This window comes from Mauremys mutica, chromosome 4 (assembly GCF_020497125.1).
Source record: "Mauremys mutica isolate MM-2020 ecotype Southern chromosome 4, ASM2049712v1, whole genome shotgun sequence".
NCBI lineage: Eukaryota > Metazoa > Chordata > Testudines > Geoemydidae > Mauremys > Mauremys mutica.
In genome coordinates this window covers 117,609,382-117,624,384 of record NC_059075.1, presented here as the reverse complement: position 1 = coordinate 117,624,384, position 15,003 = coordinate 117,609,382, and the positions used below count along the sequence as shown (strand labels likewise).

At 45.6% G+C, this 15,003-nt stretch overlaps 1 protein-coding gene across 1 annotated transcript in view; it reads left to right on the top strand.

The window, feature by feature from the left end:
- The window catches only part of LOC123368708 (NACHT, LRR and PYD domains-containing protein 3-like), a 35,333-nt gene extending 23,286 nt beyond the window's left edge, over positions 1-12,047 (top strand). Inside the window, exons 6-7 of the mRNA XM_045013753.1 lie at positions 129-299; positions 11,489-12,047. Coding sequence (XP_044869688.1) covers positions 129-299; positions 11,489-11,762 — 445 coding nt within the window. The 3' untranslated portion in view covers positions 11,763-12,047. The remainder of the gene's footprint in view (positions 1-128; positions 300-11,488) is intronic.
- The last annotated feature ends 2,956 nt before the right edge of the window (positions 12,048-15,003 follow it).

Here is a 15,003-nt window from a genome sequence, read left to right as displayed (position 1 = left end):
GTTCATAACAGCCATATGAAAATCCATTTTCTGCAGGACAATGCCTCAAATATCAGGACTGTACCTATGAAATCAGGATATCTGGTCACTCCACTGTCTGTTCCTTGTGCCCATCTCCATCTCTGCAGGGTTTGGGATTGCCATCTGACTGATGCTTGCTGTGGAGATCTCTCCTCTCTGCTCAGTACAAACCAGTCCCTGAGAGAGTTGAACCTGAGCAGTAATAACCTGAGTTATTCAGGAGTGAAGCTTCTTTGTGAAGGATTGAAACATCCAAACTGCAAGTTAGAGAAGCTCGAGTAAGTGACTTCGGTTTCTGTAGGAAAAGAATCCATCACAGTGTGTGCTGGGCTTCCAGTCACCTAGGGACGCGTGTGGCCTGCATGGCCCAGTGAGGTGAATTGGGCTGATCTGTAAGGGCTGAGGATGGGAGTGTGTTCTGTGTCTCCAGGAGGTGCTGCACACACAAGTGCAACCCAGGGGAGGAGGAAAAAGTAGCTTTAAGCCACCTTTGTGCCATTCTGGTTCCAGGCTAGTCAGGGCCTGAAACAGCCGACAGTGTAACTTAGGCAACCTGCCTCCTCCCACCTCCTACACATGGGGTTGCACAAAGCAGCCTGTGACTGGCACAATGCTGCCCTGTTTGGTGCTGTAGCTGTAGAAGGAGGGAGAATTCTCCCCTGTGTCTGTTTCTCATGAGATGTAAGATTTTCAGGACAGTGTCTCCTCAAGTGTTCAGACAGCGGTTACTAGAGCTGGTCTGGAATTTCCCACTGATATATTTTTGATAGAAAATTTGGTTTCCTCTGAATTGAAATTTTCTATGGAAAAAGATTGATTTTTGCAAAGTCTTTTGACTTTTTTGTTGTTGTCAGGAAAATAAAATCAAAACATTTCATTTCAGGTTAGGTCAATGTTAATCATTGTGTCTGTCTGAACTGCCGCAGTGCCCCATGGGAATTGTAGTTTGGTTTCCTCATCACCCCCATTCTCACATATGGGCTGCATTCCCCTGCCAGTATATGTCCCCCATGATGGGTGTGCAGTGCAGAGCTCAATCACAGGATTAGATTGTGGCGCATCATGGTAGACAGTCAGGCCATGGTGCTCATGCCAGTGAGGCAAAGGGAGGCAGAGGGATCCCAAGAGACACAACAGCAGCTCTGGCAGACACATTCAGTAATGTCAACCTGAACCGATGCAGGATGTTTTGATGCAGTAATGTTGATGTTTCATTTAGATGAAAAATGTAAGACCAAAACTTTTCAACATTCTCAAATCAATTATTTTCTGAATGTTTTGTATGTGAAAAGCTTCAATATTTTGACCTCTGCAATTTGGGATATAAAAAAAATGTCAGAATAGTGGCATTTCCCAAAGGATGGAAATGTTATTTTTCAATATGCCGCAATGGCGGGCATTATCTGTCAAAAAATTCATTGACGGAAAATTGAGTTTAGACCTAAATGAAAATTTGCAAATAAAATATCTACTTTCCTCTCAAATTTTCAGTCTTTCTTCAGAAGACAGAACACACAAAACCCAAAAATTTTCAACTGAAAACCAAAATAGTTTTTGTTTTTTGAGGGGAGTTTTCTAGCAAAAAGGTGAGCATATTTTTTTGGAGCATGGGGAATGGGGAAGGTTTTTCTAAACAGCAAATTTGTAGAATTTTGGTTGATTTTTGACTAGTGAAATCTTTACAAAACCTTTTTTTAAAAAACTAAATTTATCTGGGTTTCAAAACATTCATCAAATAATACAAAGGTGCAATTGGGTTAACCTCTCCCATTGTGTACTGCACACAGTAGCAGTGTTATTTCCTTTCTATCACCAAACAAACCAATTGTTGCTAAATCTATTGGAAACACATTTGTGGCTGTCTGTCATACTTGATGATGTCACAGCATTACGCGTTCTCATGTTAGCCTGATCTGTGAGGAGCAAGATCACAAACAGATGTCACACAGGAATGTGCAGGCTCCCATGGAAGACTTTCCATGACACTTGGCCACTTTTTTTCAATATGTTTTTCTCGTCTGTCTTTCACAAAATGTTTACAACCATTATTGATAGTAGCTCTTTATTCAGGTCTGTCCTTGGCTATGTCTTCAAAGTTGTCAATATTTATTCCACATAAGGTCAGATTCTGCTTAAAGGTGTCTTTGAAACATTTTCTTTGATCAGCCCTCCTGCCCTTTCTGAGTTTCAGCTCCCCACAGAAAACTTTCTTCGGGAGTCTATCATCACAGAATCGTGACCCTGCCTCACCCGGTCCTTGATTCTCTACTGTGGTGGATGTGCCCTCAGGAGGTTTGCTCGGGGTTCCCTTCACTGCTCCATGTCCGTCTCTGTTGCTAGTGACGGACACATCAGACTTGGGATGGGCAGCTCATCTGGGAGACCGCAGGACTCAAGGTCTCTGGTCTCAGGCAGATCTCACTCTCCACATAAACGTCAGTGAGCTAATGGTGGTACCCCTAGCATGCCAGGCTTTTTGAACACACCTAACAGGTCATTGTGTATCAGTCATGACAGACAATACAACAGCAATGTTCTATATCAGCAAATGGGGGTGCACTCTTCTCTCCCCTGTGCCGAGAAGCCGTCATGTTGTGGGACCTCTGTATAGAACATTCAATACACCTGCAAATGTTGTACCTCCCTGGGGTACAGAACGAGCTGGCAGACTGCCTCAACAGGTCGTTTCATGGCCACGAGTGGTCCCTTTGCCTGGAGGTTGCAATTCAATCTTCTAGAGGTGGGGCTTTCCCCAGATAGATTTATTCACCACGCGATGCAACAGGCAGTGCCAGCAGTTCAGCTTCTTCCAGAATCACAGCCTGGGCTCCAGCATGGACACATTCTTCATCCCATGGGGACACCATCTTCTGTATGCCTTTCCGCCTATACCGCTCGTTCACAAGGTGCTCCTCAAGATCTGGAAGGACCAAGTGCAGGTCATATGGATAGCACCAGCCTGGCCCTGTCAGCACTGGCACACATCTCTCTTAGAGATATCAGTAGTGGCTCCGCTCCCGCTACCACTCTGGCCGGACCTTCTGACACAAGATCACTGTCCGCTTCAACATCTGAACCTTGAGGCCCTTCACCTCACGGTTTTCACTAAGCCCCTGGTCAACTGATTTTTAAAAGGATTGGACAGGCTGTATCACCACGTCCATCAACCTGTTCCCTCCTGGGACCTCAATCGGTCCTCTCTAGGCTAATGGGGCTGCCCTTCGAACTGTTAGCAACATGCTCACTGCTCTACCTCTCTTACAAGGTGGCGTTCCTGGTAGCGATAACTTCATCCAGGAGGGTATCCGAGCTCAGGGCCCTAACATTAGAACCTCCCTACACCATGTTCTATAAGGACAAGGTGCAGCTTAGAACTCTGCCTTCCTCCCGAAGGTTGTGTTGCAGTTTCACATCAACCAGGACATCTTTCTCCCGGTGTTCTACCCTAAGCTGCATTCTAGCAGCAGGAAGAAGAGGTTCCAGTCTCTGGATGTCTGCAGGGCTCTGGCCTTTTACATTGAGAGAACGAAACTATTCAAAACATCGGTCCAGCTATTTGTCGCAGTGGCAGACCAAATGAAAGGTCAGACGTGTCCTCTCAGCGCATTTTGTCATGGATAGCGTCCTGTAATCGTGAGTGCTACAATCTCACAGGAGTGCCTGCAACTCCTCTCACTGCGCACTCCACCAGGGCACAGGTGTCATCCACAGCATTCCTGGCACAGATCCCTACTCAGGAAATCTGCAGAGGGGTGACATGGTCTTCCATCCACACTTTCACCGCACACTATGTGATCACCCAGCAGGTCAGAGATGATGCGGTCTTCAGGAGAGCAGTGCTCCAATCAATAGAAGACTCCAACCCCACCACCTGAACTCGAGCTTGAGAGTCACCTGATTGGAATCGACATGAACAAATACTCGAAGAAGAAAAAACGGTTACTCAACTTCTCATAACTGTTGTTCTTCGAGATATGTTGTTCATGTCCATTCCAATACCCACCCTCCTACCCCTCTGTCCGAGTAGCCGGCAGGAAGGAACTGAGGGGGTGGCAGGTCGTCAGGGCTCTATATTGAGCGCCATAAAGGCACAACTCCAGGGGGCTCCCAGGCCAACCCTCCAGCTAGCTATTAGAGGAAAAATCTTCCAGCAACCATGCACATGAGCGTGCACACACCTGATTGGAAAGGACATGAACAAAACACATCTTGAAGAACAACAGTTATGAGAAGGTGAGTAACTTTCTTTTCCTCATAGGCCCCTCCTCACTCTCTGTCCTTGCATCCCTTCAACCCCAGTGGTGTGCGCTGCTCCTCTCTGGCTCCTCTCCCCTCATTCTGTCCAATTCTCTTCCATGAGTCCACAGTTGCTCTATCTGCGTCCTTCTCCATAGTGCCCTGACTCCTTGTGCAGCTGTGATTGTCCAGTGAGTTTTGTGCCTTGGTAATCAGTGTGCAGTGGGGTCTCCTTATGGAGCATCCTGTCTGCACTAATTCATGGCCAGGAGCTGAGGGTGTGAGCTTGCACCTTCTGAGTTAGTTCCATGTCTCTTGTGATGAGAACAGCACCTGCCTGGGAACATGGAAGCCCTGCTTGGGCTTTGAAAATTCAAAATGAGTAGTTGTACCCTTACCAACACTCTGTTCTGTCTTTTTCTTCCATACTCCCCCCAGACCCCTGATGTATGACTAATGTCCCCTCTCCCCCTTCTTTTAAATAACACTCTGAGCTTCCAGAGGAGCAAAAGGGAAACCCTTGCAGCTGCCCATCCTGCCAGGTTTGGCTGCACAGGCTTTTGAACATGTCATCTCTTAGTGCTTCAGTTACCTTCTCTGTGAAATGGGGTTACCTTTGAGCTACCTCACAGGTGTGTTGTGAGGCTAAATTCATTCATGTTTGTACAGTAAATCCAGAGCATTAAATGGAATCAAAGCAGTGGTTTGATTCTTCCTATACACATCAAAGATCTCTCCAAGTCCATCCCACTCCCTGATAGACATTCCTCCTGTCAGCCCCTGGCTGTCTGACAACCGTTTTGACCATTCACTCTCCACAGTGATCCAGCTCCCCACTGCAGTAAAGTCTGACTTCTCCTCTCCCTTGCCAGTTGATTAGGTACATTCAGCTGCATGACATGTGTTGGACAGGGTTTAAGATGCCTGCTGACAAAACACCACAGTGACGTGGGGTTTGAGATATTCCTGGTTGAACTACCAAATTGTCTGAGATTTAACGTGTTACTTGGTGTTGCTTTTTGACACACATCTACCTGACATGGAGGGTGCACAGGATGGCAGGGGTTAGGAGGCAGAGTTAGTGTTGTTGTGGGATTTTAATTCTGCATTTCTGTACTTTCCAAATTTGTCTTTTCTTACTGTAACTTTAGCACTGACTTTCCTGGCATCTGTGGTTTTAAAATTACAGTACTCTTAATAGGGTGACCATACATCCCATTTTGGCTCGGACAATCCCTTTTTTTAAGCCCTGTCCTGACCGTCCCAACTTTTTTGGCATTTGTCCCATTTGCTCTTGCCAACTTGATCAGTGCAGAGTCATGTGAAGAGAGGCGAGCAGCCATGCCACCCCCGTGCAGGGGGCAGGAGGTGGGGCTTGGGCGCAGGGCCCCCACATGGGGAAAAAAGGGTAAACTTTACTGGGTCCGGAGGCCCTGGACGGCCCAGCCCAGGCTGCCAACCCCATTACCATGAGGAAAAAAATTAGGCTAAATTGTAGCTCATGCCTGAGGATACTTATAGAAACTTATTTCCATGTATCTATGTATCTGTTGTCCAGATCTTGTGAGATTTGCTGGAGCCAATCAGAAGCAGTGTGTTAGAGCAGTCTCAAGCGACATTCTGAACAGGGAGTTGCTGGGCCTGCTGGTGCAGCCCAGGCCCTTCTCTAGAATACAGAGTGTGTAGCTTGTGCAGTTAAACTAGGACTGGTAGTTTGAGTCTGAGAGACAAAGAGATTTGTGCTCCTCTATGTGACATCGTCTATCATACCAAGATCAAGAACTACCAGTCCCAGATTTCTTGTGCATAGGCAGGAGGGAGGGACAGCTGGTGGAAGGGGCAAAGCAAAGCACCATAAGACAGTGGGAGCCAGTGCTGCTGCTGCTTCTGGTAGTATTTGCAGACCCAAAATATATGTGAGTAAGTGTCTAATTCACTCACAGTCACACACACACCCCATACTGCTGGCTATAAATACAAACCAGGCAGCCTGAACTGTAAGGGATAAAAGAAAAGGGAACTAAAAGAAGCTAAAGGAAACCAATCTATCCTCCAGTTTTTCAAAACAGACAAGGCCTTTCTGCAGTCAGGCAATATACTAATTAGGGAAGCAGATGAACAAAACCAAGATGATAATTATTTCAATATAAAGACTGTGTCTGTGTGGCACTGGCAATTTATGACAAAGAAAAGTTGCCAGAACGTGCAGCATGTGACTCAAGTCTAATGCTTGAAGATAGTCAGGTAGTATCACCATTAGCAGGGCCAGCTCCAGGCACCAGCTAAGGAAGCAGGTACTTGGGGCGGCCAATACAAATATTCGGGCGGGCCGTCCGTGTCTTTGGTGGTAATTCAGTGGCAGGTGCCTCGGCGGCAGGTCAAAGAGGAAGAGAAGGACCCTCCACCGAATTGCTGCTGAAGAATTGAGCGGCTAGATTGACCGTGCCACTGATCGGCTTTTTTTTTTTTTTTGCCGCTTGGAGCAGCAGAAAATCTGGAACTGGCCCTGACCATTAGCACCACCACATTCAGAAGGTTTACAAGAAGCAGGAGACAGTAGTGCTACACTATCTGATTCTTGTCTTTTCAAAGATCCAGGCTTGTGGCCTGAAAACATAACAGATTCTATCCATCAAAAAATTGTTCTATCTGGTGTCCTGACTTTTGAAGAAATGCAGAAGCTAGCCAAGTCAATGCCAAAGCAGGTTGGTGAGCATAATTTTCCTGAATTTCTTCTCAGATGTAAAACTTCCAACAAAAGAGAAAAGATACCAAGAGACTGGCTTGTTCGGAGTGCTACCAACCAAGCACTGTATTGTTTTCCATGTCGGCTATTTCCTGCAGGGAGGCATAAGCAATGCAGTATGCTGGCAAAAAATGAAGGGTATTCACCAATTGTGAAAAAATGGCATAAACTATATACTAAACTTCCTGAACATGAAAAGAGCATAGAATATAAAACTTGTTACTGCCAGTGGAAGCAATTACAGCAGTCACTGTCAGGTGGACATGGAGTGGACAGTGAGATTCAAAAACAAATTTTAACAGAAGCTACAAGATGGAAAGAAATATTGGAAAGATTGTTGGATGTTACCTTATTTCTTGGTTCATAAGGTTTATCATTCCAAGGAGAAAATAATCTGATAGGTGACCCACAAAATGGTAACTTTCTTGGAACTCTTGAGATTAGTGCTCATTATGACAGCATCACTTGTGACCATTTGACTAAAATCAAACAGAAGCAAACAGAGGGCAGAACAATGAAAGGACAGGTGCACTCTTATGGGAGAGTGAGAATGAGTTTATTGAATTATGTGGTAAGAGTATGCAGAAGGCCATCCTGGCAGAGAGAGAAAAGGCCATTTATTATTCTATCATATGTGATGCTACTTCTGATGCCTCTCACCATGAACAACGTTTTGATATAGTGATTTGTAGTTCACAACAAAGACAGTGGTACATTTAACATTAAAGAAAGGTTTCTTAAGTTTATCAACTTTGATTTTAAAAAAGGAGAACAGATAGCTGAAGTGCTAATTGGCAGCTTGAAGCATCATAACATTCCTCTGGATGACTGTAGAGGTTAAGGTAATCTTGCTAACCTAGTGAGGGGGGCTTTAAACTAGGTTCGCCGGGGGATGGTGACCTAAGCCCCAAGGTAAGTGGGGTAGTGGGATACCGGGAGAAAACACAAGGAGGAGGGTACAAGATGGGAAGCCTGATTCATACTGAGAAAGTAGGGCAATCGGCTAGTTTTCTTAGCTGCATTTACACGAACGCAAGAAGCCTGGGAAACAAGCAGGAAGAATTGGAAGTCCTGGCACAATCAAGGAACTATGATGCAATTGGAATAACAGAAACTTGTTGGGGCAGTTCACACTACTGGAGCAGTGTCATGGATGGGTATAAACTGTTTAGGAAGGACAGGTATGGGAGAAAGGTGTAAGACTTCCAACAAGAGAGAAAAGATACCAAGAGACTGGCTTGTTACATTGTATGTAAGAGAGCAGAGTGATTGCTCAGAGCTCCAGTTTGAAGCTGGAGAAAAGCCTGTTGAGATTCTTTGGGTTAAGTTTAGAGGCGAGAGCAACAAGACTGACGTCATGGTAGGCATGTGCTATAGACCAATGGTCTCCAAACTTTTTTGATTGCGCACCCGTATCAGTAAAAAAATTTTGAGCATGCACCCCCTGCCGCGCTGAAGCAAAAAAAAAAAAGCTGCTTGGACTCCAGCCCGAACTGCCGAAACGCCAAAAAAGAAAAGAAAAAAAAAGAAAAGCACTCCTCCTGCCGTGCACCCCACTTTGGAGACCACTGCTATAGACCATTGGATCAGAAGGATGAGGTAGACGAGACTTTCTTCGGACAACTAACTGAAGTCTCCAGATCACAGAAAGAATTGGTAGGGGAAGTAGAAGTGGGTGGCAACCTAGGCAGTAGTGACCATGAGATGGTTGAGTACAGGATCCTGAAAAAAGGAAGAAAGGAGAGTAGCAAAATACAGACCCTGGACTTCAGAAAAGCAGACTTAGACTCCATTAGGGAACTGATGGGCAGGATCCCCTGGGAGGCTAATATGTGGGGGCAAGGAGTCAGGAGAGCTGGTTGTATTTTAAAGAAGCCTTATTGAAGTTGCAGGAACAAACCATCCCGAAGTGCAGAAATAATAGAAAATATGGCAGGCGACCAGCTTGGCTTAACAGTGAAATCTTCGGTGAGCTTAAACTCAAAAAGGAAGCTTACAAGAAGTGGAAATTTGGATAGATGACTAGCAAGGAGTATAAAAATATTGCTAGAGCATGCAGATGTGTAATCAGGAAGGCCCAGGTACAATTGGAGCTGTGAAGGGTAACAAGAAGGGTTTCTACAGGTATGTTAGCAACAGGAAGAAGGTCAGGGAAAGTGTGGGATCCTTCCTGAATGGGGGAGGCAACATAGTGACAGATGATGTGGAAAAAGCTGAAGTACTCAATGCTTTTTTTGCCTCGGTCTTCACAGACAAGGGCAACTCCCAGACTGCTGCACTGGGCAACATAGCATGGGAAGTAGATGAGCAGCCCTCAGTGGTGAAAGAACAGGTTTGGACTATTTAGAAAAGCTGGACATGCACAAGTCCATGGGGCCAGACCTAATGCATCCAAGGGTGCTGAGGGAGTTGGCTGATGTGATTGTAGAGCCATTGGCCATTATCTTTGAAAATTCGTGGCAATCGGGGAAGGTCCCGGACGATTGGAAAAAGGCAAATATAGTGCCCATATTTAAAGAGGGGAAAAAAAGAACCTGGGCAACTATGGACCAGTCAGCTTCACTTCAGTCCCTGGAAAAATCATAGAGCAGGTCCTCAAGGAATTCATTTTGAAGCACTTGGAGGAGAGGAAGGTGATCAGGAACAGTCAACATGGATTCACCAAGGGCAAGTCATGCCTAAGAAACCTGATAGCCTTCTATGATGAGATAACTGGCTCTGTGGCTATGGGGAAAGTGGTTGATGTGATATATCTTGACTTTAGCAAAGCTTTTGATACGGTCTCCCACAGTATTCTTGCCTGGAAGAAGCTTCAAAATGGCTACTTCAAAAGTATTCTACAGATCTTTCTGAGAATTTTCCTTTTGAAATGTTGCACCTGAAAAAAAAAATGTTCAAGTCTACTTTTGGAAAATAATATGAACCACCCCCACATATCTTATTAAATGAGATTTAAAAAAAAATTGCAATTAATTTTCAGTGAAGTGTGCATAGCCCTATGGATTTTTCGCACACTGCCAGTGACTGTGGCAGAAGCTGAAAGAAGTTTCAGCAAGCTAGCACTCATCAAAAACTGCAGGTGTTCTACAATGGGACAGGAAATGTTAAGTCACCTAGCTATCTTATCTATTGAGAGTGAACTTGCAAGAGAAATTGACTTTGGGGGGCTAATTCATGATTTTGCAATGAAAAGGGCCATTAAAATGAAGCTTTAAAGTTAATTGACCTAATTATAAAACGTTTGCAGTGATGTTGGTCCATTAGAACAAAAAAAAATCAAGACATCAACAGGATATAATAGCTTTATAATGACCACAAAGTTACAAAATAGTCAGCAAACTTGTAGGACTATCAGGCTGGGTGTTATGTTAAACAAAAATAGCAAAGGGTGGGGGGCATTTTCAGAAACGTAGAATATGTAACAGTAATGGTTCATGAGATTGCGTGTATGGGATGTGGGATTGTGGTATGTGTATGGGAGAGGGCCCGTGTTACAAATTTGTACTGGGCCCTTCTCAGATGAGCAGTGATGCCAGCTCCAGCCTCATGTGGGGCGCAGGCAGGGCTTGGGCGAGCAGCGATGCCAGCCCCAACCTTGTGCGGGAGCTGGTTGGGGGGACAGGACTTGGGCAAGCAGGGATGCTAGCCCCGTGTGGGTGGTGAGCAGTGCTGGATTAATGCAGGTGCTTTAGGTACTGCAGCCCAGGGCCTCTGGCTATGGGGCCTCTGCAAAAATAAAGGGCTCAGGCAGGCTGCCTGCATGCCATGGCCCCATGCCACTCCCAGAAGTGGCTGGGAGTGGCATGCACCTGAGTGGCATGTCTCTGTGAGCCCCTGGTGGGTGGTGGGGGGGAAGGGGGACAGCATGTCTCCCCATGCTGCTCCCACTCCCAGCACCATCTCTGCGGGTCCCAATGGCTGGGAAACCAGCCAATGGGAGCTGCGGGGGCAGTGCTTGTGGGTGTGGGTAGCACACAGAGACACTGCCTCTGGTGTGCGCAAAGACATGACAGCATCCGGCGGCCTCTAGGAGTGGCGTGGGGTCCCAGCATGCAGGCAGCCTGCCTGAGCCATGCTGCACCGCCGGCTAGGAGCCACCTGGGGTAAGCACCTCCTGGCCAGAGCCTGCACCTCACACCCCCTCCTGAACCCCAACCCCCTGGCCCAGGTCAGAATCCTCTACTGCACCCAAACTCCCTCCCAGATCCCACACCCTCTCCTGCACCCCAACCCCTTGTCCTGGCCTGGGTGCCCCATAAATATAATAGCCCCGGGCCCACAGGAGAGTTAATCCGGCCCTGGTGGTGGTGGGTACTCGGGAGAGTGACTCAGGCCAGCACTGCCCCACACAGTGTCTTGTTTTCCCTTTGGGAAATATGGTCAGCCTATCTATTAAGATTCATTTGAATTATATTGTTGATAAATAATTACAATCTTGGCTTTAGGTTGATAGTTTTTTGTCATGGTTCATTTTTGTTTTCACAGCTTGTCTGAAAACCACATAGATGAAAGAACAACCAAGGAGCTGGACGTTTTGCAGAAGATAAAACCTGGTTTGTCAATTGTGCATTATACAGCATTGAGCCCTGAGAGCCCAGGTGCAAAGCAAAGCTGGGTGGCATTGCTTCTATCTCAGCGCCATACATACACCTCCAAAGTATTGACTGGGATTGCAGAATTTCTGTGGTATATTTTTGTGTTGCACTGGGAGATTGGACTTGTTTTGCTGTTAAGCATGGCTACATATTGGCTTATCTGATTGATAAATATTTAAGAATCTGAAACACAAGGCCGTATAGAGGATTAACAAATCTTGAAACAGTTTTTGATTCTCTTAAAGAAATCTTAATGGTGTAAGAGGTGTTAAGTGGGAATTAATTTCCCCTTAAAGCTGTGATGTCAAACCCCTGATCCATGTGATGTATTTTTGTTGCTGCATCACATACTCAGATTCTATAGAATCTAAGCTTTTCTTAATTGACTTTTTAAAAGTAACTTCCTTGGCTTCATAGTGTGACAGTCTGTTACCCTGATCTTCACCCCTTTTACAAAACCATTGGGAGCGCCTCTCTTCCTTTCTCCAAAATACCTCAGGGGCTCTACCAATTTTTACAGAACTTGGGGGCTCTCCAAGAAGTGGGGGCTTCTCTCCCTTGTACAGATTCAGGGTTCTTTTTTCTCCCAAACATTGGGACTCTGTGGCAGTATGTATCCCTATGTTCACCCCTTTACTGGAATATGATAATTTTTGTACAAAGTATGCCTTGTGCGGTATCATTTGAAAACTCTTAATTTGTTGATCATTATTATCCTGGTAAAATATGTGTGTCAACATTACATGTAAAGTGATAAGATTCCTCTGTATGGTATTACTATGACAGGGAACAGTCACACACCAGTCCCTCAGAGACCAAAGGAATCTGATTCTTCAGCCAGGTGTCTATTAAATCAAATGCATCAGCACCTGGTTAAATGGCCACTCTTCAGCAGGAAAGAGGATGTGAGTGAAAAATTTACATCTTGACAAAGAAAGAGCTTGGGGTTCCCGTCTACATACTTTCTACTTCCTGAACCTCAGCTGGAGATGATTCTCGAAGAATAGAAAGAACTATAGGAAGGGAGAGCAGACACCCTATGGCATTGACAACACTTGAAGAACAAAGGCAGCATTACTGGATAGGGTAAGGGACCCAGACTGAAAGAAATTCAGCCTGTAAGACCATTGAAACGTGAGAAGAGAGACTTTGCTTTGAATTCACTTAGCTTCTTAAGTTAGGCATTCATTGTGTTTTACTTTTATTTTCTTGTAACCAATTCTGACTTTTATGCCTCATTACTTGTAGTCCCTTAAAATCTACCTTTCTATAGTTAATAAACTCATTCTATAGTTTTATCTAAACCAGTGTGTTTGGATTGAAGTGTTTGGGAACCACCACTTGAGATAACAGTGTCTGTGCATATCATTTTCTTTTGATGAAAAGATGGACCTTCTAGGAGCTTTCATTGTCCACCCCTGTGCTGGCACATTTCTGAGGGACCAGGCAGGGACTGGGAATTTTCTGGTGTCACTGTGCAATACAATGCATGAGTCCCTGGCAGAGCATTAATGTAACATAGCTGGGAGTGATTTTGTTGTGCATGAGCAGCACGAGGAGTGGTAGTTCTCACAGCAAAGCAGTGTAAAAGGCATCCCAGGCTGGATTGCCGAGAGGACACAGCTGCAGTCCAGATTGTACCCTAGGTAATGTCACACGTAGTGTGAGTGGGGTGTTGGGGGAGTAGACCAATCTGCAGAGTGCACCAGCGCTTCTTCTCCCCTCCTGCAAGGGAAAAGGATCTGCTAGCATTGAGATCAGCAGGCAGGGCAGTGAGACAGATCCCATGGGCTCTGGCAGGCAGCTGGGATTGTGAGCTCTTTGGATAGGGACCATCTTGAAGGGGAGAGACTCAGGAGTAGGAGCTGGATTTGCTCTGTGCTCGGTCTGACATTGGAGGCGGGGGATTATTGGGGGGTTTTGTTGGGTGGAGGGTGTGGGAGGGAGAAAGGGAGTCGGGGCCCAGGGAATGGAGAGTTATGGAATGCAGTGGTCTGGTAACCTTCATTTTCAGTCTCTTAGGGCAGGGGGCAGACACAAGGCTCTCCTTGGATCCAGTGGGGAATTGCCATTCTGTTCCAATAGCTCAGTCATTGTTTGTTGTATGTTGCCTTATTGTTTAATTTTTTTATTTGGGTTTTTCATAGTGTTACACAACTCCACAGCTATTAAGTCGGCATTTTCTGTATTCTTCTCCAACATTTGTTTACCCTGGATTCACGTTTGTGTCAGCATCATGTGTCAAGACATAATGCTGCACTTTAGAGTTTGTGCTAATGCACAAGAATTCGCCCATTCTACAGGGCTAAGGGAGTTCTCAGGCATGTTTCACAGACATTTTTTCATGGTCCCAGTTTCTGATCCATTCCAGTCAACACTTTCAGAAGCGTGTGCTGGCAAATTGACAGTTTGGCTGGCTAAAGTGTGTGTGTGCGCGTATGCATGTGCGTACACGTGCTGTTTGTTTTGTCCCCATTCTCTGGGTTCTCATGACTTTTTTAGAAAGGTGATGTAGGTGTGCACAAAAGTTCCTGAACATCCAGGCAAGAGTGATGAACAGAGGAGCAGGACAGAGCTGGTTAAGGACATGGCTGGTCACTTGGTTTTTTCAGAAGTCCCAGCAGGAGTCCCATGTACCCAGACAAATGCTGCTCTAGTTAAGTCTGATGTCGTGAACTCATTCTCCTCATGGCTACTGACTTGCTGTCAAGGTTCCCCCCTCCACTCTGAACGCCGGGGTACAGATGTGGGGTACAGATGTGGGTACCCACATGACCCCCTCCCCCTTATCTTATATTCTACCAGCTTAGGTTAAAAGCAGCAAAGAATCCTGTGGCACCTTATAGACCAACAGACGTTTTGCAGCATGAGCTTTCATGGGTGAATACCCACTTCGTCGGATGCAAGTAGTGGAAATTTCCAGTGTGAAAAGAGAAACTGCTGAGCTTCAGTTCATCTGCAAATTTGACACCATCAGCTCAGGATTAAACAAAGACTGTGAATGACTTGCCAACTACAGAACCAGTTTCTCCTCCCTTGGTTTTCACACCTCAACTGCTAGAACAGGGCCTCATCCTCCCTGATTGAACTAACCTCGTTATCTCTAGCTTGCTTCTTGCTTGCATATATATACCTGCCCCTGGAAATTTCCACTACTTGCATCTGACGAAGTGGGTATTCACCCACGAAAGCTCATGCTGCAAAACGTCTGTTAGTCTATAAGGTGCCACAGGATTCTTTGCTGCTTTTACAGATCCAGACTAACACGGCTACCCCTCTGATACTTGACAGCTTAGGTTAAAACTTCCCCAACGCACAAATTCCTTTCCTTGTCTTTGGGCGGTATATTGCTGCCACCACCAAGTGATTTACACAAAAATTCTAGGAAAGGTCATTTGGAATCCC